The 24880-nt window shown below is 40.4% G+C and overlaps 1 protein-coding gene across 3 annotated transcripts in view; it reads left to right on the top strand.

The window, feature by feature from the left end:
• Positions 1 to 24880, top strand: part of ERBB4 (erb-b2 receptor tyrosine kinase 4) — a 634946-nt gene that overhangs the window by 481648 nt on the left and 128418 nt on the right. For all 3 annotated transcript variants that reach the window (XM_075180320.1, XM_075180321.1, XM_075180319.1), the window contains exons 16-17: positions 13780 to 13824; positions 21107 to 21239. In XM_075180320.1, the coding sequence (XP_075036421.1) occupies positions 13780 to 13824; positions 21107 to 21239 (178 nt within the window). The remainder of the gene's footprint in view (positions 1 to 13779; positions 13825 to 21106; positions 21240 to 24880) is intronic.

Raw genomic sequence — 24880 nt, 5'->3', positions numbered from 1 at the left:
TCCTTTTTTTGCTCCATGCTTAGTATGACGAGTGCTGGAAGTGTGGGTGTATTCCTACTGTTTTCATTGTAAAACTCTAAAATTTCATTCACTTACATTCCCATTACATTTTTGATACTGTCACTTCTAAATTCCATACTGTCACTTATAAATTCCATACCACCCCTCCTAAATTTCTCCTTCGACCACTGCATACTTGCCAACTTTCGGCAAGAGTCTTCTGGGAGAGGGGCGTGACTAGAGGGAGGGGGCGGGGCGGTCCAAGCGCGTCATTTGACCAAAATGCCGTTTTGTCGCAGGGGGGCGAGGCCAAAATGAGGCGATTCACTGCGAATCGCGTCATTTAGGCTAGGCAGGTCTGGGATGCAGGAGACTTGCCAGCTCTCCCGGGAATCCGTAAGACCGACCCAAATTTCGGAAGTCTCCCAGACATTCTTGGAGAGTTGGCAAGTATGGACCACTGCTTGTACTAGTGTTCCAATATCATGGTCCGGTGAAGGCATCCATGCCAACATTCCTTAGAGTGTATATGGTTACTTGTATGCCATACTGTTTTAAAGCTCAGCTTTACATGCACTTATATAGATTTATAACATATCCTTATATCTTACTGTCTAATATAGGTAGCTGCTTAGACCGGTCGCCGTAACACATTCTAATATGCATTATAACCTCTCCTTTATAACTATTCATAATTACTTTTATCCCAGTAAGCTTGTTTCTCTAATTTAAAACTCTGTACTGACTACTATTACTAAAGTAGACAAGGCCAATATTATCTGCAATTTATATTATTTGCAATTGATTATCCTAATAATGTTAAAATTGTATTCTTATATTTGTTTCCTTCGCTGCTGTGAATCTAATTTAAACACTCACTGCCCTTTCAGTAATGTAGTTATTTCTTACAATCTTTATTTCCACATGCAGTATAACTCCTATTTACTGTATCTATAGAAATCCTGTAGAACAATATAATTTGCTATAATCCTTGTTACTGTTCCAGGTTATTGGTCACTGTAAGTCATTCTAATGTATATACTGTTTCAACTACTGCATCCTATAACATCATTCTTAATATCACTCCTTCTCATAAATGTGTAACTTGTACTATCAGGCTATATATATCCTTTGGCCAATAGTCATTAAAGCATATTGCATTTGCTTTTTTTCCCTGGCATCATCTGTAGTTGTACAAATTAAATAATTTCATACCAGTGTAGCAAATAGGCTGCTAAATTTTAGTAACCGAGTTAGAAGCAAGGGCAAAAATGGGCAAATAGTGCTGGCTTTCATCTTCACTCCTAGGGGTATATCTACTAAACTGAAGGTTTGAAAAAGTAGAGATGTTACCTATAGCAACCAATCAGATTCTAGCTGTCATTTCTGTAGTACATTATACAAAATGACAGCTAGAATCCGGTTGCTATAGACCTTTTCAAACCCGCAGTTTAGTAAATATACCCCTATAGTTAACTAAAATGAAAATGGTTAAAATGATGTTAAAGAACAACTAAAGTTAAAAGTTGCAACCTGTTTTATGCAAAAGCTACTATACTAAACTCATTCACAAATACAGTATTTATGGAGAGATTCTAGGAGCTTACCATATGTGTTTGCTTATAGAGGGTAGTTATTTTCCTATGCACATCCGTTTTCCTGTCATTTCTGAGCTTAAACTGACTAATAACATAGGACAATACCTTGTAGTACGGTTGCTAATACAAATCTATACAATATGAAACATCTAAATGTCTGCTATGATATTGGATTATTTTTTTATAGATAACAGTTCACATCTGATCCAGGGGTCCCTTTAAAATCCCCCCTCTGCTTTTCTATATAAGGTAGCCTGAATATATTACTAATTAAAATATTTTCAAATACTTGGAGGAATGCTACATATTTCTAACATCCACACTGGGAGCCATAAGGGTCCTGCTCCGACTAGCGATAAAACTGTTCTTCAGAAACAACACTGCCCAGAGGATTTTGGAGGCATTGTGCCCTTTAAAAAAAAAATATAACACTAAAAATGCTGAACTTTGTTTCAAGATCCTGATTGCCATATTTATATATAGAAAGCTCCGAGTTCTATATGGAGACATTTCTTTCTAACTGTTCCGCTCCGCTCTGTGAGGGCAATCGATGGGAATCTTACTGAGTCCCTGTCAAAAAGAGGACACAGTAAAGCACATTTAAAGATACACGAAGCAGAAGATGCTGTGAGCTGAATCCATGCAAACATATTGCTCTCACCTGCTTGTCAATTAAAACTCAGCTGGCTCTGAATGACAAACACATATCTTAGGGTCGTTAACCCAGCTGAGATATTTCTCTTTTGCTTGTCACAATATTGTATGCTGCCGAGAAACTGTGCTGTGGAGGAAATTACCCGTAGCTTAAATATAGGCCACATTTAGCTGCATATCGGGGCAGTTTTAAATAAAAAATTGTTTTTAGTACAATGGCCATTGAATAGTAGATAGAGCTATATACAAATCTAAGGAGTCTTATTTTTAAATTGATGTTTATTTAGGATTTTAAATCTTAGTCCTTATGTTGCATGCTAACTTGTTGCTGCTATAAGACATTAATTAAACAGAATTTTTAATAAGTTGTCCAAAGTGCTGGATAAATGCCTCTGATTTATGCCTAATTTAAATAAATCTACATTTACTGTATACTGTTCTGAAGCTCCCTGGACCATAGACTAAAATATTTATAAATTATGTATAATGGCAGGGAGAAACATGGTCTTTAAAACTGAAATGAAATATTCTTCCAGAATGAAATTGGACTCATATGTACAGTAAAACACTATCATAAATAAATGTGTGTTAGTAAATGGGCTCCTCCCATTTACTTCACTTAAAAAGGCTGTATAAAGTGTATAATCAAATGAAGAGCCTGCCACAAGAATCACTTTTACTCATTAGAACAGTATGCAGATGGAAATTTGTGTTTCAAAGGTAGATGTAAACTAATTGTAGTAATAGTCAGGGCCATCTTTTCCATTGGGCATGATGAGCAGGTGCCCGGCGGCCCCACGGGCAAGGGGGCCCCATAGGCAGGGCTCCTAATTAGAATAAATAATCCTGCAAAAAAAAAACCTGCAAAAAAAACCTTCAAGGGTCACTGAGCAAGTACATCTATCTATCTCTATATATCTATATCTCTATACATCTCTCTCTCTCTCTCTCTCTCTCTCTCTTTATATATATATATATATATATATATATATATATATACATATATATATATATATATATATATACATAAAAAATATATAGGGGCCCCTGAGCACTGCTTTGCCCGCGGGCCCATAATGTTGGTAAGATGGCCCTGGTAATAGTAAAACAAACTGAAAAACATTATGTATGAACATGTAGGTTACAGGGGATTCCTTGGCCTGGTTGATGAGGTGAATGTTTAGTATGGTACTGAGCAGAGCCGCAGGGCTGGTTACAGGCATCAGTAACCATGGAGGATCTGGGGAAGGCACATATTTGTGGAAGCATATTTGCCCATAAATATAACTTCTTTTTAGGTTTATTTAACTTCATTAAACTCCACCCGATAATACCTTTCTTTTGTTTTAGGTGGAATTTGACATTAATTTTATTCTGGAAACATTAGTTCAAAATTTGTAATATATATATATAATGTTTTTTTTATTATTTTTTTTAATTGGTGCCAAACTTGTCTGTGTATTTTTGGAACATTATAATTTATGCCCATGACAACTAAACTCCTCCTGATTTATCCTGAACATATTTTATGTTTTGGATAGTCAAGTCTATTCCACTACTAATAGTCTGTATTAGGGATGTGCACCGGCGACTTTTGAGGTCTCGTGTTTTGTGTTTTGGATCCGGATTTTCGTTATTTTTGAGGTTCGGATTTGTCTCGCAAAACACTTGACGAAAGGTCTCGGTTCGGATTTAAGGTATTGGATTCGGATTTTTTTTGAAAAAAACATTAAAAGTTTAAAAATCAAGTTTTTGGGCTTATTTTCACTCCTAGGCTATTATTAACCTCAATAACATTCAATAACAAGCATTTCCACTAATTTACAGTGTATTCTGAACACCTCACAATATAGTTATTAGTCCAAAACGTTGCAAAAAGGTATCTTTCTGGACTGCGTAGAGGAGTGGGTCACCACAATATATATTAAAAACCCTGAACTTTTATGATTCGCACCAATAATTGTACCTGGACTGCGTAGAGGAGTGGGTCACCACAATATCTTAAAAACCCTGAACTTTTATGATTCGCACCAATAATTGTACCTGGACTGCGTAGAGGAGTGGGTCACCACAATATATTAAAAACCCTGAACTTTTATGATTCGCACCAATAATTGTACCTGGACTGCGTAGAGGAGTGGGTCACCACAATATATTAAAAACCCTGAACTTTTATGATTCGCACCAATAATTGTACCTGGACTGCGTAGAGGAGTGGGTCACCACAATATATTAAAAACCCTGAACTTTTATGATTCACACCAATAATTGTACCTGGACTGCGTAGAGGAGTGGGTCACCACAATATCTTAAAAACCCTGAACTTTTATGATTCGCACCAATAATTGTACCTGGACTGCGTAGAGGAGTGGGTCACCACAATATCTTAAAAACCCTGAACTTTTATGATTCGCACCAATAATTGTACCTGGACTGCGTAGAGGAGTGGGTCACCACAATATCTTAAAAACCCTGAACTTTTATGATTCGCACCAATAATTGTACCTGGACTGCGTAGAGGAGTGGGTCACCACAATATATTAAAAACCCTGAACTTTTATGAATCGCACCAATAAATGTACCTGGACTGCGTAGAGGAGTGGGTCACCACAATATATATAATAAGAAAACCACCAACTTGTTTGATTCGCACCAATAAATGTACCTGGACTGCGTAGAGGAGTGGGTCACCACAATATATTAAAAACCCTGAACTTTTATGAATCGCACCAATAAATGTACCTGGACTGCGTAGAGGAGTGGGTCACCACAATATATATAATAAGAAAACCATCAACTTGTTTGATTCGCACCAATAAATGTACCTGGACTGCGTAGAGGAGTGGCTCACCACAATATATATAATAAGAAAACCATCAACTTGTTTGATTCGCACCAATAAATGTACCTGGACTGCGTAGAGGAGTGGGTCACCACAATATATTAAAAACCCTGAACTTTTATGAATCGCACCAATAAATGTACCTGGACTGCCTAGAGGAGTGGGCACTGGGCACCACAATAAAATATATAAAAAACCTTCAACAGGTCTGCATTACACTACACATACGGCTGCTCCTCCATCCTCTCCATCATATACATGTTGGAGTTTTAGCGTGTGACAACCTCTTGTTTTTGATAATGTCAGTGCATTTTGAATATTTTTCAATTTGCCCCACACCACTGAATGTACTTTATCTATGATACGCATCTATCTATCTTGACTGCGTAGTGTGGTGGCCCCGGTACACAATTTGGTACCGAGGCCACAATATAATTAAAAAACCCTCCACGTGTCAGAATTCTACCAAACAAGTATCTGGACTGCGTAGTGGGGTGGCCCCGGTACCCAATTTGATACCGGGGCCACAATAAAATAAATACACCCTCCACGTGTCAGAATTCCACCAAACAAGTATCTGGACTGCGTAGTGGGGTGGCCCCGGTACCCAACTTGATACCGGGGCCACAATACCTCCTCCAAACATGCTACAGACAATTCGTCATTGAGATCCCATCAAGTATGTTAAAGACAGACAGGGTCCAAGTGTTATTAGTTGACTTTGTAAAGAAAAAAACTGTCCCTGTTGCACATAGTCGTGCAATGAAGACTTACTTTTTCATTTAAAGGCACGATCTTTCAAGTGTAGTGTTTGTAAGTCTAAGTCATATTATACTTTTGGTAAAATTGGTTTTTTTTGTTCCTCTTTATGTTAATTAATTAGTAATAGAATTAAAGTAGGAAATAGAATTAAATAGAATTAAAGTAGGAAATAGAGTGGTATAGAGTTGTAGTGTGGTATAGATAGAGTGGTCCACACAATATAATAATAAAACCCTCAACTGGTCTGAATTCCACCAAACAAGTATCTTGACTGCGTAGTGTGGTGGCCCCGGTACACAATTTGGTACCGAGGCCACAATATAATTAAAAAACCCTCCATGTGTCGGAATTCCACCAAACAAGTATCTGGACTGCATAGTGGGGTGGCCCCGGTACCCAATTTGATACCGGGGCCACAATACCTCCTCCAAACATGCTCCAGACAATTCGTCATTGACAGACCCCAGACAGACAGGGTCGTAGTGTTATTGTTTGACTTTGTAAACCCAAAAAAATGTCCCTGTTGCACTTGCACATAGTCGTGCAATGAAGACTGACTTTTTCATTTAAAGGCACGATCTTTAAAGTGTCAGAAAGAGAGAGAAGACACAGGAGAGGAGAGTTGTAGCTGGGGACCTGGGGTGGAAGCTCCCAGGCTCCCCCAGCATTGCCTGGAAGTCTGAGCGTGGTGACTGAGCCAGGGCAAGGAATGTGTGCCCTGGATGAGGGGGAGAACTCCATGCCACTATAGTGAACCCAAGAGAGAGGGGGACACTGCACATGGAAGAGGCCCTGGAGTGAGGGCTGCTACAAGAGGCATGGTAGCTGTAGTGTCAGATCCTGAGGCTGAGAGTACACAGAGTGACGTGTCAGAGCACAGGAGACATTATCCCCGCAGAGGAGGGATGAGCTGCAGTTGAGAGGTCTGTTGTTGAAATAGGACATGCACACTTTAACAAACCAATCATTTCAGCGACAGGGCCTACCAAACAACTTTGACTGAAATGATTGGTTTGTTTGGGCCCCCACACCAAAAAAGCTATTCATCTCTCCCTGTACAGACTAAACAGGCTCTACTGAGGCAAGATGTCGTCCTCATCCTCAACCTCTGATTCCTCTCCCCCTACAGTGTGTACTTCCTCCTCATCACACATTATCAATTCGTCCCCGCTGGACTCCACAACCACAGGTCCCTCTGTAGTATCTGGAGGGCAGTGCTGTACTTCATTGAGGAATTGATTATTCATTTTTATAAACATCATTTTTTCAACGTTGTGAGGAAGCAACCTCCTTCGCCGCTCACTGACCAGGTTCCCCGCTGCACTAAAAACTCTTTCCGAGTACACACTGGAGGGGGGACAACTCAGGTAAAATAGAGCCAGTTTGTACAGGGGCTTCCAAACTGCCTTTTTTTCCTGCCAGTAACAATATGGACTGTCTGACATGTCTACTTGGATGGTGTCAGCAAAGTAATCCTCCACAATTTTTTCAATTGTGACAGCATCCAATGCAGCGAGAGTAGACATGTCTGCAATGGTTGGCAGGTCCTTCAGTCCGGACCAGATGTTATCAGCATCCCCGCCAGTGCCTCTTTTGGGAAAACTGAGCTTTTTCCTCGCAGCCATAGATGTGGAAGAAAATGAGGGTGGAGCTGTTGGCATGTCACGGTCCTCTTCAGAGGACAATCTCCTGACCAGCAGGTCTTTGCACCGCTGTAGATTTGTGTCCGCCGGAAACAGAGACACAACATACGCTTTAAACCGAGGATCGAGCACGGTGGCCAGAATGTATTCCTCTGACTTTAAAAGAGTGACCACCCTCGGATCCTGGCAAAGCGTACGAAGGGCTACATCCACAAGAGCTACATGCTTGCTGTAATCGCAATGGCTTACCAGCTCCTCCCTCACTTTCTCCAGCTGCTTCTGCAACAGCCTGATCAGGGGAATGACCTGACTCAAGCTGGCAGTGTCGGAACTGACTTCTCGTGTGGCAAGTTCAAATGGCTGCAGAACCTTGCACAACACGGAAATCAGTCTCCACTGCGCTTGACTCAGGCGCATCCCCACTCCTTTGCCTATGTCGTAGGTGGCTGTGTAGGCCTGAATGGCCTTTTGCTGCTCCTCCATCCTCTGCAGCATATAGAGGGTGGAGTTCCAGCGCGTCACAACCTCTTGTTTGAGGTGATGGCAGGGCAGGTTCAAGCTTTTTTGATGTGCCTCTAGTCTGCGGTAGGCACTGGCTGAATGCCGAAAGTGTCCAGCAATTTTGCGGGCCACCGCAAGCATCTCCTGCACACCCCTGTCACTCTTGAGGTAATGCTGCACCACCAAATTAATGGTGTGGGCAAAACATGGGACGTGCTGGAAATTGCCCATATTTAATGCCCGCACAATGTTACTGGCATTGTCTGACACCACAAATCCCCATGAGAGTCTAAGTGGGGTAAGCCACTGGGAGATAATTTCCCTCATTTTCTCTAATATGTTGTCAGCGTTGTGCCTCTTATTAAAGCCTGTAATGCACAATGTTGCCTGCCTTTGCATGAGCAGCCATTTTGTAGATGCTGCTACTGATGCAGCTGTTGCTGTTGCTGCGGAAGGGGATGCATCTACCCAGTGGGCTGTCACAGTCATATAGTCCTTCGTTTGCCCAGAACCACTTGTCCACATGTCCGTGGTTAAGTGGACAGTGGGTACAACCGCATTTTTAAGAGCACTGAGGACACTTGATCGTACTTCTCTGTACATTTTTGGTATCGCCTGCCTAGTGAAGTGGAATCTCGAGGGGATTTGGTACCGGGGACACAATACCTCCATCAACCCTCTAAATCCCACTCCACTGATGGCGGACACCGGGCGCACGTCTAACACCAACATTGCAGTTACAGCCGCAGGTATACGCTTTGCAATAGGGTGACTACTATCGTATTTGGTGGTCATGGCAAACGACTGTTGGACGGTCAATTGTTTGGTGAAAGACTTAGCGGTCTTACGACTTCCCCTCTGGGAAGATGACCGACTAACAGCAGCAACAGCAGCAGTGGCAGTAGTAGGCGTACCGCTGCAGGATTCCTCGGATGAATCCCGTATTGAGGAGGACTCAGTCTGGCTGGTGACTTGGGCTGCAGGACTGAATCTGATGGAGATTGTGGAGGAAGTTGACGAGGAGGGTGTTGCTGGTGTGTATCCAACTGGACCACGGGATTTAGGTGTCCCTGTACCGATGAGGGTCCTAGCCCCAGTTCCTGAACTAACCACTGAACTATGAAGGTTATTCAGGTGACGTATAAGGGAGGATGTTCCTAGGTGGGCAAGATCCTTACCCCTGCTTATTTGAGCTTTACATAAGCTACATATTGCCATACATTGGTTGTCTGGATTTGGATAAAAATAACTCCAGACCGAAGAGGTGCATTTTTTGGTCTTCTGACCAGGCATGACGATGGGCTTTTTCATCCCATGGACATCAGCTGTTTCCCCCCCTGGTGCCTCATTTACAATAACCACATCACCATCCTCATCATCAAGTTCCTCCACAGCGCCAGCTACATCATCAATAGCCTCCTCCCGAGCCACCTCTTCCCGTACAGTGATGGGAAGGTCAGGCTTGACAACCACCAACACCCTTGGACTTGCCTTGGGGATTTGTGATAATTTCTCTTTAGAAGGCAGAGTTGTTTGCTGTTTTGTTGCTGACAGCATAACTCTCTTCAATTTTTTGTAGGGGGGGGGAGGAGGAGGAGGGCTAAGATCCGTGGGTGAAGCTGAACCACTAGTCATGAACACGGGCCAGGGCCTAAGCCGTTCCTTGCCACTCCGTGTCGTAAATGGCATATTGGCAACTTTACGTTTCTCCTCAGATGATTTTAAGTTTCTCTTTTTGCTACTTTTTCTTAACTTGGGCTTTTTGGATTTTACATGCCCGGTACTACGAGATTGGGCATCGGGCTTGGAAGACGACGTTGATGGCATTTCATCGTCTATGTCATGACTAGTGGCAGCAGCTTCAGCATTAGGAGGAAGTGGGTCTTGATCTTTCCCTACTTTATCCTCCAAATTTTTGGTCTCCATTATATGTAGCACAAGATACTGCAGAATGTGTGAACTTGGTAATATTGCAGTACCAATGGACTTATACTGCTGGATTGGTTTTGCAAATTTGGTTATAATTATTATATTTTTTTTTTTTTTTTTTTTTTTTACTTTTTTTTTATTTTTAAAAAACTTGGGAATAGTGGGGAAATAACTATGCCCTTAGAAGCACAGAGCACAGGACACAGCACCACTGGACTGAACAGGACACGGCACAGGACCCAGCAGCACTACGGAACTCAGCAGGACAGAGCACAGGACACAGCACCACTGGACTGATACTGCAGAATGTGTGAACTTGGTAATATTGCAGTACCAATGGACTTATAATGCTGGATTGGTTTTGCAAATTTGGTTATAATTATTATATATATTTTTTTTTTTAAATTTTTTATTATTTTTTACTTTTTTTTTATTTTTTAAAAACTTGGGAATAGTGGGGAAATAACTATGCCCTTAGAAGCACAGAGCACAGGACACAGCACCACTGGACTGAACAGGACACGGCACAGGACCCAGCAGCACTACGGAACTCAGCAGGACAGAGCACAGGACACAGCACCACTGGACTGATACTGCAGAATGTGTGAACTTGGTAATATTGCAGTACCAATGGACTTATAATGCTGGATTGGTTTTGCAAATTTGGTTATAATTATTATATATTTTTTTTTTTTTAAATTTTTTATTATTTTTTACTTTTTTTTTATTTTTTAAAAACTTGGGAATAGTGGGGAAATAACTATGCCCTTAGAAGCACAGAGCACAGGACACAGCACCACTGAACTGAACAGGACACAGCACAGGACCCAGCAGCACCACTGACCTCAGAAGGACAGAGCACAGCACACAGCACCACTGGACTGATACTGCAGAACACAGCACAGCACAGCACAGCACAGCACAGCACAGCACTAAACAGCACAGCACAGCACTAAACAGCACAGCACTAAACAGCACAGAACTAAACAGCACAGAACTAAACAGCACAGAACTAAACAGCACAGAGGACCACCTAACACACCCTCCCTCTACCCTGATCAATGCCCGAGTGAAGATGGCGGCGACTAGCGGGGAATTTATAGGATCCGAGTATCGCGAGATCCGACAACGGGATTATGAGTCAGAGCCTCAGTTTCACTTTTGAATTTGGCGCCAATACCCGGATCTGTCTCGGATCCGACTCGGATCCGCAACGTTCGGGTGGGCTCGGATTTCAGAAATCCGAGCGCGCTCATCCCTAGTCTGTATGCATAATGGCTATGCTGACAAGAAAACGGATGGGGGAAAACTAATCCCACCACTTTATCAAGGTTATGGACTTCTCAATAAGGAAATACCCAAAGAGCGACTTTAATGCAGAGGGAAATTAATAACTGACCTTAGAAAATGGAGAAGAGCTGCTGTAACACAAAGTGCTGAGAAAGTGAATGCCGGGTATAATACAAAGGTGTCAGAACACACAGTGCATTGCAGCTTGCTGCATATGGGGCTGCATAACCGCAGGCCAGTCAGAGTGTCCATGCTGACCCCTGTCCACCGCCGAAAGGGCCTGCAAATGGGCACATGAGCACCAGAACTGGACCATGGAGCAGTGTAAGAAGGTGGCCTGGTCTGATGAATCACGTTTTCTTTCACATTATGAGGATGGCCAGGTGCATGTGCATCGTTTGCCTGGGAAGAGATGGTACCAGATGCACGATGGGAAGAAAACAAGGCAGCGGAGGCAGTGTGATGCTCAGGGAAATGTTTTACTTTGATACGTACCAAATACTTAAACATTGTTGCTGGACAAGTATACCCCTACATGGCAACAGTATTCCCTGAGGGCAGTTGCCTCTTTCAGCAGGATAATGCGCCCTGCCACACTGCAAACTGCTCAGGAATAGTTTGAGGAACATGACAAAGAATTCAAGGTGTTGATTTCGCCTCCAAATTCCCCAGATCTCAATCCAACTGAGCATCTATGGGGTGTGCTGGAAAAACAAGTCTGAGCCATGGTGGCCCCACCTCACAACTTCCAGGACCTAAAGGACCTGCTGCTAACGTCTTGGTGCCAGATACCACAGAGGACCTCCAGAGGTCCATGCCTCAATGGGTCAGCGCAGCTTTGGCGGCACGAGGTTGGCTTACACAATATTGGGGGCAGGTGGTTTTAATGTTGTGGCTGATCGGTATGCATATATATGTGTGTGTGTGTGTGTCTGTATATATATATATCCCTGAGTACAGCCACATGGGTCGTACAGTGCTGTTGCACTCAATGGGGCCTTAATGAATGTCGTCATCTTTTAGCAAAAACAAGCAGCAGGGGGATGTTAGTCTGAAGTACGTTTGTGTTGAAAAGAGTAGACACATGCTGAACTTTTAGCCCTTGCTTTCAATATACTTGGTGACCCCTGTGTTCCATTTTTCTATCAACCACCCGTTCTGTATAAAGACACTTCCTATGTGAAACTCAGTTTTATACAGGAGAGTGTTAAGTTGTTATTCATAGTTATATGAGATGGAAGCGATCTTAAAAGAGAGGAAATTGAGGATAAATAAAAATCCGTCTTAGAATACCTCCGTCAGCACGAGTCATCAAGCAAGTGAATGGAAATATGAAGACACATTAGGGAGGCTATGAAGCAGTTCTGTCCTCAGCTTTCCTTGAGCCATTTGAACATTTCCCCCCAGTGCTACTTTAAATCACAAAAATCAAATTCTAATCCTCATTAAGGACAGTGTTCAAAATGTGTCGGATGGTGGCATCCAGGTGTGTATCTGCCCTAGATCTGGGTCTATAACATCATCCGGCTTTGATTAAAGCTTGTTTGACTTTCAGAAAAATTTTAAAGCCTTTTTATTTCTACTGAACACAGAGGTCTTCAGCAGCCTGTTCTGCAGTTGCCAATTCCAATTTCAAGCTCTGGGGGTTTATACAAAAAAGAAAAAGAATATAATTGTGCGTTGGCCATTTAACTGCCATTTGAATGGAGATAAGCTGTGATCTGCAGTGGTTTTTGTGGGTAGTAATCATGGGCTCAGTGTTTTGCAAGCCAGAAAACCAGAGAGGGGCAGAAAAACAAGACCTTGGCACTGGGAGGTCTCCTGTGGGCACAGGTGAAGCTTGCTTGGTACTGCTAATGCCAGCTTTGGAGGGGAGGGCGACACCTTCATGCCCTGTTCTCTTTGTTTACTGCTGTCTGGAAGCCAATCATGGTAATTATTTCTGTCAGTGGTGGCAGCTGAGACAAAGAACTTCAACGTTAACCCTTTCCATGAAGGGAGACTGACTTGAATCCTGAAAGATTGTGTTCATGACAAGTGCTGATTGAAATGCTATAAATAATAACGTTGTGTTTTGTGCTTATCTGCAGCTGTAATGCTTTGTGTTTGATATTATGTTTTTACCTGTCAACTTTTCTTTTTTAATTTGTTATTAAAAACCCCAAAACTTTACATAATAATATATTAAAAACTGTTCACATAATATAATCGAATCGTGATCTTACAGTATTTGGTTGTTATGTCTGACGTTGCGTTTTGCCTTTTGTTTCATTTTCTTAATTTATTTTTTTTGTTTTACTCCTGTGCTGTTTATTTAGTCCTCATCTCTGTCTTTGTTTTCTCTTTATTATTACTTTTCTCTTATGTTCTGTTATGCAATCTAACTCCATGGGGTAAATGTATAAACCTCCGGATACTTCAACTCCGGCGAAAAGAATCCGGAGGTTCATACATTTACCCCCATGTTGTTGTTTTTTTTTATTTTGATTGAATTTGTTTCAAACTTTCTGTCTCCAGACACTTTTTTTTTTTAAATTTGTTGAACATTTATCTATTACAGGTGTAGAGGACCCCGTATCAAGGACTGCATTGGAATCATAGACAGGTAGCTGTTATGTTTGACTGGTAATGCATGTCAGTGGTTTATGTGTTGTTTAGTGTGATTGTCTGCATGAGTTTTGACACTAACCTCATGTACAATGCATAAAATATACACCAAACAACAGCAGACTACCAGGAAAGATGTTAAAGCTATTAAGGGTTAGTTGTTTGGTAGAGGAAATCCCTTAATAGACAAATCTGACAATGTTCACATCGTCTGATTACCGTTTCCTCAGACCGGACTAGCCAATCACACAGAAGTACATTGGTTTGTGTAAAACAGAAGTAAGTAACCTGTGCTGTCAAACTAGAAATCCCAGAATGCAGTGCCAGCCTCTGATTAGAAGGTTATGTAGTGACATAATACTGTAATAGCTGGAGTGACACAGGTTGCCTACAGGAAGTGTTGACTAAAATATCTAGTAAATAGTTATCTGACTAGCTGTCTGTGGGTTAAAAACAGAGTATTTTCAATTATCATTTAACCCCAGTCCTCAAAGCCACAGAAGCAGGAACCATCTTTCTTTTTAAACTTCCTCACTCTGTATTGCCTTATTAGGGAAGAGCTGTCGGAGAAAGGAGAAGGCACATAACAAAAAACAAAATAATAAACACTTCTAAAGCAATTGGCCAACATGACATACAGCATACCATAGGAAGTAATGGTGTTCCATTAAAGGAGTTGTCTTCTTATAAAGCTGTCCTACTAGTAAATGCCCCTCCCTGCAAATGTTAGAAGGGCAGGGATCCAATGCCCTACGTTGTAATATGTTGAGAGTATTTATCTATCAGTGCTCTTAGAAAAGTACAAGCTGGTGATGTGTGGAGTGCAATGAGCAAGGCAGGTAAATAGGTAGACAGCAGCCCCAGGGAGGGTGATTATCTCCCAAGTGGTGGTGGTCCCGGGCATCAGACCCCTGACACTATGACTTAGGAGGGAGACAGCTATAACTAAGGGTTAGTAGGTTGAAGTACAATTGTAGAGTCAATATTTTCCAAATGATCCATATTGAGTTTTACCTCACTTGAATGGAGATTTGGTCACATTGATTTAGCCAGTTGAATGGACCATGAGTATCAGTAGCTGACTGGCAAGATAACACCTGTGCGTTTTAATGGATAATATTATTAATAATAACCAGAGGTACTGGAGAAACTACACTATGGTCAGCTGTACACATAATACATATTGTATTGTATACCCTAGATACACTGAATTACAAGATTTACCTCATTCTTACATGTATTTCACTTCAATGGTAATTTAAACTATTCCTTCTGTCTGTCTTTCAGGACTTACTCTTTTATCCTTCTAAAATGTTTTGGGTCTTCCCTTCGTTTTTAACAGATTGCCATAGTTTCTTTCTATGTCTACAAACACAAGCAAAATTGTCACTCATCGGTCATTTAAAAGTTGGGAGTTATGTCTAAAAAACAATATAGCTCCCAACATTCCAAAATTTGGAAATTGCAACATTTGCCTCCAATCTAACTAGACCATGGGGTAAATGTATCAATATGCAGGTTCTTCAACACCCGCGTGTTCAGCCTCTTCCACGATTAAATTTCAAGCGGCGCTGCATTGTAAAGGGTTAACTTCCCTTTACAATGCAGCGCCGCTTGAAATTTAATCGCGGAAGAGGCTGAACACGCGGGTGTTGAAGAACCCGCATATTGATACATTTACCCCCATATCTTGATCAACCCAGACCACTAGGCCACAATACCATGAAATTCCACCACGTTGGTGGGCTGTCCTGCCTAAATCAGAACCATTAGTAGGCATGAGAACCTAAAACCACCAGCTTGTAAAATAATTGTTACTACAACACGGAGACAGTAAAGACAGTTGGACTCCTACTGTTCTGTTCAGTTATTCTGGAGGGTTGGGGCCTTTCCTTTAACTTGCAAATGCAAAACGTCAACTTAAACTAGTTTTTGAGAAGACGCAGTATTTATTTTTTCAGACTAAAACCACACGGGTCACAGGTAACTTATCTAATGAGCACATTCAGTTTACATACAATATACATGCGGTTTTACACCACTAATGCACCATTTTTTTTTCAATTAACATTATATTACATTATATATTTTCTGTACATTGGTCTATTTCCACCTGACCCAACAGTCTGATTTAATCTTTATGGAGATAAATCTTGGAAACTTGGGCTAATCAGAATAATCACTCCCACTGAACTGGGTCAAGAAATGTTGCTGCACATTCGTACCAGAGAAGAGGCTATAATTAGTCTTCCCAAGCAAAGTGATGCACAAACAATGAATTAGGCTCCTCATTACACAGACCTCATTTAACTCATGAAGCTTTAATTAACTGAGAGTCTTCCTCAGCCCCCACTGTGAGCTGTATACTTTAACTGCCGCGTAAACATCAACTGGAATTATGGATCCCTTAGAACACATTCTGGTTAAATGAGCGAGTTTCCTTCATCACATATTTATTGGACCCCAAAGACAAAACACATTAGTACAATATAGTCTGCTCAATATCTTTCTCTTCTCCTCATTGGGATTCCCTATTTAACCCCAGTGCAAGTCTTTCTACATGAAACAGTTTATTCATGCGTCCTGCTTTCTCTTCTCAGTATGTTAACCCAACTTGTGGTTCTCCAGCCGCTGTTGAGCTATAAATCCCAGCATGCCTTTCCAGGCAGAGCTTGGAGAGCATTCTGATAGTGTACTACAGACCAAGAAGATGTTGGAGAGTATGATTTACTCTGCTAGCAATCGCTGACTGTAGTACTGTGATACCTGTGGAACATGTGCCCTTTGGATAATGCTATAAACTAGCTATGAGAATATAAATACCTTCTGAATAATTTTCATAGAGTGCATTTAAGCTCCTTCTAAACAACTTTACTGTAACTGAAAAATGTCTAGAAATAAAACATTTTAGTGGTTAATTCATTCCATAGATGTTGCAAGGTTTTGGGACATTAAGGGATATAATCCTATTTTATTTTCAGAATGGTCACTGATTGCACAATGTGTCAGGGACACCCGTTCATCAGAATCTTCCTTGTCTGCCTTTGCATGACTGGTCTGTGAATTCCCTGTACACAGAGCGCCTCATTTAGAGTTGGACATATGTCAATATTTGGGGCGTACACACATGCTTGTTCATACTGAGCATTCGCCCAAAATGCTTAGGTTTGTACATATCTTATACTTGCAGCCCCTTATGTCTGGAGAGATGGAACAGGGACAGGCAACCATTAGTTGAGTACAGTAAGGATATGTTTATGTAAGTGTAACATGGCCCCCGGAGATGCAACATAAATAGATTTTGATATATCCACAGACACCCCTCTTAAGAGGTTATCTCTTGAGAGCAATGAAGGTAATGACAGTCAGCAGAACTATCTAGTCACTTGTGATTGGATGCTTGTATATTGATCCCTCCAGCTGATAGTACTTCATTCATTAGCATCGCAGCTATATTATATGAAATTGTGGCTGTCGTTTTGGATTACTTATTTGTCATTTAGACTACTGCAGGAAAAATTCATTTTTGAAGTGGTAAACTAAGGATGTGGGAGTGTTTTGTATTTAATTACATTTGTTTAGTGTATATATGACACTTGTATATGACACTTCATTACATTATTAACTATTATATTGTGGAAAAATAGGGTAATGGGTCTTGCCCATTTACTGCTTGCACTGTCAAACTGCATCTCTAAGCTATCATTAAGCGTAAGTGTGCACATTTGTACGCCTGACTTATGCTTGACACAGACATACTGCGGTTTTTGTGTTGGACATATTTAGAGCATATTTGCCTACTTTGGAGATCCCCCCCTCCGGGAGGGGATGTCACAGTGATGTGCTCTGTGGGTGTGACCACCAGAATCACGTCATTAGGCCCCACCCCTATGCAAAATTACACGATTTTTGGCCTATTGCAGCAGGGGGCGGAGCCAAGATGACGTTATTCTCTGTGAATCATGTCACCAAGGCCCGGCTCCCGCTGAATTCACTAGGGAAGTGTCAGGATTATTACGGTTGCACGGCAACTATGATCTAGAAATACATACAACTCACATCCACACATAAGTATGTTTTACTTGTGACAAGCTTTACACGTACGTTTGGAGCACAAAATGCCTCAAACTCTAAATGCAGCCCAGAGTCTCCCTCTCTAGCTATTGTTGTGGATATTGGATTTGTGAATATTTCTATTAGATTTTTTCAGTTAGTAAAGAATCTCCAATTTATACGTAAGTTGAACCCTATTTGTGAAGAAAAGGCACATTATAAATATTTTATTGTGTGTTGTTATACATGATATCACAGCAGTGACGTTGCACATACAGATGTACTGTATGTAACTTGCTGGGTACAACTGTCCTTCTTTTGCCCTTATGACATTGATAATCTAGATGTGAGTCACATGACTTGATCCTATATTTCACACATAAAACACAAATAAACCCATAAAATACAAATAAACCTCAATTACATGAATTAATTTACTTAGAACTTCAGCAAGTAAAAGGTTAATACCTGCTAATTTGTGACTAATTCATGCACACATTTGCCACCTGTTGCAGTCTATGTAAAATGTATTTTGTGTCTTTTCAACAAATTGTTGTTCTGGCAATTATCAGAAATTACTGCATTAAGAGGAATTTCAACAGTGACTGCAGCTTCCAGGCGCAGCGAATCACCCCATCTGAATAAATGGCTTCCCTTTGATGAGATCGTTGCTAAGATGCAAAACGTTATCCAAATTGCCAGATTGATGTAGCGTTACCTTTTACATGTTTGTGCATTTCTTTCTTCCCCTTTACACTATAAGATCGCTCAAGGGTTCTCTTCACGAAACCAAGATATCCTTCATAATTTCAGTGTTTTAAGATACTAACCACTATATGGTTTTTGAAGTTTTCAGAGTACCTATTATGTATGATTGTGTTACCATAGGCAACCATGAATGAAGACCCCCCAATTACAAAAATGTACAACCTATGCACATGCCACTTATGTTTTTAGTCATTTCCTTTTTGTATGGATGTTGTTCTCAAATGCTGGGAGCCAGCCACTATTAAAAGTAACATTTAATGTATATGGGTTAGATTCAGCAGTTAGTCTAATAATTAAAACACAATGTGTACACACACGTCTAGTCTTCGTGAGGCTAACGGAATATTCCAGTAATCTCAAAACTTTCTTTTTGTTTTTAACATCCATTCAATTTACAGGATACTAACCACTATATGAAGGTGTGGTTAAATTGTGTTCAAGGCCTATAATGAATTATTCTAAAGCTTAAAGCCATAATCCTGCTTACTTGTTTTCTATAGTGTAGCACAGGCTTTTTGCATATAGCCTATAGTGTGTGTCCAGGTGGACCACTAAAAAGCGTTAAATATACTATAGCTTATTTGTCCTGCTGCTCACTCCCTTCTCAATGGTCATTTTAGATAAACAATTTCTAGTGCTATTATACAGAAATAGGAAAGCCTGATACACCATGTAGATCCATTGCTCAACTAGGGGGGAACAGCAGAGCAGGGAAAATATAACTAGTAACTCGTAATGCTGCTTTAAACTCTGATCTATGTTTGGGGGAGTAATGTGAAGTGTGTGTGTGTGCGTGTGTGTGTGTCATACAAGTATTGATTACATATAGAAGCGCCACTCCAATATCAATTGTTACATGAACTAATACAGAATCAGACACACATTATAATTCACCTGTATCCTCTCCTGAGCCTTGTGAGTGGATCTACTGTGTGACTGCTGAAGACTGTCAAATATAATATGTTCTGTACAATGACCGAGAGCTGCAAGAGTGCAGTAATTGTAGAACCAAAGGAAGTCCCAATCACCTCTCTGCCAGCCCTCCTTTGTACAACAATAGGGGTTTAGTGGGCACCCCTCCCAGCACTTTACCGGTTATAATTTGTGTGTAGTCTAGCAAAGTAAAAGTTTTACAATACAATACCATTTTTAAAAAGTCTATAAGTAGTAAAGGGTTAATAAAAAGTATGTTTCCTTCAAGACATAGTTATCTTGTAACAGTTGCTTTCAAACTTAAAAATAAAATGAGGATTTTAAGGGCACTTCATTCTTCCATAGTTATTAAAGAAGCTCAAAGACACATTATCCCACCTACTCAAGGTCCACCTTCAGATTGACATGAGAACTGTAGTTTTCTAGACTGAACACTTGTTTTGCCACAGAGCGGTGAGGAAATGCACGTAATAGAGTGGGTGTTCTTGTAATTCAGAAGCCTAGCTCCCATGCTGGGAGAGTATTAGTCTTATCCGAAATACTGATTCCTCACCTTGTTACATTGTATCTCAGAAGAATTAACAAACCATTCTTACTAAGTTAATGCTACAGCCAGTAATGAGATAAGACCACATCATTGAGTTTCTAAGGCTTTGAAATCCCACTAAACCAAGCAGTCCTTGTATAGGACAACTAATGCACAGGGGGAAGCAATCTGCAGTTGTCTTTGTAATCAGACCATCGCTTCATTAAAGAGATAATTGACTGCCTATCTCTATGCACAGAAAGCCACCTCTCTATTAGCTGTGTTGTTGTAGCAGAGCTTTCATAGGGCTGGTTTATCAGGGATGAAACTGCTGATGTCTGTAGCTTCCACTGCAGCCAGCAGGAGCTCTGCTCATTGTTAAATCGCAGACGAGACGTGAGCATATTTAAATCTTCACTCTCTGTTAGTCACACATTGGTTTTACAATGAAGTATAACTGCATTGTTATGTAAAAACTTCCATAGTATCTAATACAAATTATAAGGATGACATGTTAGATAGAATAGTATATATTAAAGACTAATTTCTACTGATCATTATCTATGTAAATTAGTGAATAGAGGAAATGTATTTTAGTTTAGCAAATTTGGAGGTACAGAATGGAGGTGCATGAAATCCATGCTTAAATAAGAAATAAGACAATAGCTGTTATTCATCAGATGTATTTCTGTGCCACCTTCAGTAGGTTACAAGAGAACCATATAACTGAAAGGGGGCGCAAAGAAAGTAGAGAGGACACTGCCAATCAAGTAATATTAAAGCTCACATGAAATTTCCCATATATAACAACTTGTAAACTTGCAAACAAATACGGACTGATTGACTTGTATGTCTTTACCCACTCTGGAACAACTTTTCCATAGCACTTACAATCCATGGTTATACCGTGCATTCCTGTAAGTTGCTGCTTCTTTTTGTGTCTGTGGAGCTACTTGTCAACCGCATAACTGAATCCTTCCTGTCTTTTCTTTAATGGTAGAACTCCCCTCATCGCAGCAAGTGTCATTGGAGGACTATTTATTATAGTCATCATGGGACTGACCTTCGCAGTCTATGTTCGCAGAAAAAGCATTAAGAAGAAGAGAGCCTTGCGGAGGTTCCTAGAGACAGAGGTGAGTTCCTGCCACCAAGGACAGTGCAGCATTCAAGATTTGTGGCTTCAGTTCGCTATGTTAATTTGCGATGTATTTTTTTTTTTATAAAGCACATATGTAGCTTGGATGTTTCCAGATCCATGTGAACATCTGTTATCCTCATTTTGGTTGCCATTTTGATCACTGTCCGTATTGCTGTTTGTAGTGGGCTTCTAGTCAAGGATTCCTGACCTGTTTCAGCCCAGGACCAAGAGACAGTGACTGATTCATTTAAAAAGTCCTCTTGCCAGGGAGTTTTCATCGGTGTTATGACTTTTTTGTTTTGCCCAATACATGACAGGTTACCGTCACTGATAACAGTGTTGGCGATAACCCCCATTGGGAATAGGACATCTATGGCCAGCAACGTCTTTCAAATGCAAAGCCTATTTAACATTCCTCGTACATCCGCAATACATGTTCTGTTGTCGCTATCACTGGATGGCGATAAAAAATTAAAGTCATCTAAAAAATTACAGTTTTTTAATGAATGAAGCTTTTAATATCTCTTTTTATTTTTAAATTAATTTAATTTTTAACCTTTCTTTAGTTTTTTCCCCCACATATAACTGAGCTTTAAGTTCTGCTGTTCATGCAGACTGCGCATCTCAAACATTGGCATATCTGCAGGGACTTATCGCTATCAATAACTAGGTCCCTAATGTTTGAGACCTTGGGTTTAGCTTTGAATGAATACAGGGGAATTCAATTGGCCGCGTTACTGTTAAAAGTAACGAGGCCTGGGCATTATTACCGTTATTACGGTAAAAGTGCGCGTAATTACCGTTATTATGGTAGTTTTAACACCGGCTTTTTGCTCGCAGGTCCCTGATCTGCGAGCAGAAAGCCAGGTTAATATTACCGTAATAGCGGTAATATCTTTAGTGCGCGGTACTTCAGGTGGAATGAATTCCCCCCATAATCTATTAAATGCTTGCTAAAAGTTAAGCAACTTGCTTTTATTCAATTTTCACCTTTAACATTGGAATGACAAAAATAAATAATTAGTTGGCAGCAGACAACAGTTCTGCAAAAGGGTAATTGGTACTCACCTAATAAAGTATAGGTTTATCATAGGTTTAAACCCCCTATTGTGTACATTGACTTCAAAGTCAAAAACTAAAGGACAGTATAACAAACTATTTAATCATGGCATAAATACATTACTAGATCCAACTATGTAAATCAGTCAATCAATCAATTAATCACTAAAACAATAACAGAATTATACTAGACATTACAGTCTTATAATATAAGTGTTATGTCTAAAAGGAATGTTATAATAAATGCAAAGTCCTATGTCTTATTGTATGTATGTCATGTGTGGAGTACAGTTTTGCTGCTGCAAGGGATGAATCAGATATACTGGTGATACTAACTACAGATGAGCGAAATTACTGTTTTAAGTGTGAAGTTCCGGCGAGATATAATCTTCCAGATCTGCTTTTATTTCTCCATCATGTGGAATTCCATTCATCACTGTATTTATAAATACACATTTATATTGGTTTTTTTTGCAGGACAAGAGAGGCAGCACCTTAGATATAATGGATTACATGTTAGCAAGACTTTAACAGAATGTTTTTTTAAATGCCTATTTTCTACAAGAATGTACAACACAAGAAAGATCCCACCAGTCAAGGAACTGAGAAGCCTATTTATCAATTAAGCAGAGATAAGGCTTATCTTTCCCTCATTGCTTATCACAGTGATAAAAAGTAACTTAACAAAACAAATATTGCCAGGGTGATCCACAACTGACTCAGATACTGTCCTGGGGCAGTAAGGGTTGACGTGCTGCTTCGCTGGGCAAGTGTTTGCAGATGTACACTTGTGCAGTTTAAAAATAGATTATATTTAATAAAAAATAATATATATATAGATATATATATAAAAAGAATATAGCATTTTTATAATGATTTTATTATCGTTTATCACCATCCTAAAATATAAATATTGTGTCATGGGCACCCCTCTGGTGATGCGTAGACAAACAACTTCTTGCTGAGTAAACAATGTTTTTATTATTGCATCACAACAAAACAGCATACACTTCTGTCAGGATGGCACCAGGCAACATAACACTGGTTAGACATAGTCATCTTGTCTAGATACTAGCCACTGTCTGGCATCGGTCACGCTGCACAATAGCACAATACATGTTTAAATAGGATAAACCCCTCCTTTGAGTCCAATTACCTCATTAAGCCCTGTTCTGCACCTGTGTGTGTGCACCTAATAGCCATATTCTGCAGAGAATTAACCCTGTCTGCAGGCTTTACCTGCAGACTGTCAGCGGAATAGCCAATTCCTCTCTTAGAGGTCTGTAGCAAACCACTCTCTTTGTCACAATATAAATAGCTCTGCTTCTTGTAATCAGGAAGTTCATCTGGTGCATGGGAACTTCAGTGCTGATAAACTGTTAAAATAAGCCTGCATCACATTAAATATTAATTATAACAACTTTGCCTATGGTAATCAGAAACATGCCCTGGGCGATTGGAACCTTTTACCAGCAGTATACAGTATACCTGAATCTTGTGTTTCAATGCGGAACTAAATATAAAAAAGTAATTCAATATGTTGTACTGGTGACTTAATATGGTTAAATACAGATGCTTTTATTTCTGAATCTTGCATTCAGGACTTGTGGGTTTAGCAGGGTACTAATACCACTTTCATACTGCCGCCCCGGCAATATCCCGAGTTGTTAACCCGGGATATTGCCGGGGCACAGGGCAGTATAGATAACAAGATTCCCGGGTCGGGCGGGTTCATACTGCACCTGCCCGACCCGGGTTTTAGAAAAAAAAAAAGTGTTAAAAAAGATTTTAATTAAAAAAAAATACATAAGAAATGTTTACTTAATTTATTTTCAGCCAGCGGTGTCTCCGGTGCGTTGCCGGCTGTCAGGGGGACCTGTGGGTACTAAAATGACGTAATTTCTAGTCCATTAGAAATTACGTCATTTTAGTACCCACAGGTCCCCCTGACAGCCGGCAACGCACCGGAGACACCGCTGGCTGAAAATAAGTTAAGTAAACATTTCTTATGTATTTTTTATTAATTAAAATCTTTTTTTTTACCTCACAATTTTGTTGTAGTACAAGGCACACAGAATAAATGATGCACGCAGAATGCAAATATATGCAGTACAAGTTAACCCGTGCATGATACTCATGCATTCTAGTCAAATCAAGCTACTTAAGGTGTTAAAAAGGTTCTTGTCATGCATTTGGGCCTAGCCCAGGCCTCCTCAGGGGAAGAGAGTTACTTCCCGACGCAAGCGCCCTTTTTTAAGGTGGTTTTGTCCACATGTCACCACCTCATCATTTTTCTCCATCACCTCATCCTTCATCTTCATCGCCACATCCTTCATCAAGCTACTTAAGGTGTTAAAAACTCCCCACTGTCACCCCCGGCAACCACCAACCACTCCCAACTGTCACTTCTCCTTCAAGAAATATATAGGTCAGTGTATAACTCTGCCCAGCAGGTGGTGCTGCAGCTTGGTTTTTTTTTTTCACACACGCCACTAGGCATTTATATAGTATGCAGTATTATGTAGATAGTAGGGGAATAGATTCCTGCAGTTTAATATAATGGAGTGAAGACGTATT

Source organism: Mixophyes fleayi, chromosome 7 (assembly GCF_038048845.1).
Source record: "Mixophyes fleayi isolate aMixFle1 chromosome 7, aMixFle1.hap1, whole genome shotgun sequence".
Lineage (NCBI taxonomy): Eukaryota > Metazoa > Chordata > Amphibia > Anura > Limnodynastidae > Mixophyes > Mixophyes fleayi.
This window is presented reverse-complemented; position numbering and strand designations above follow the sequence as displayed.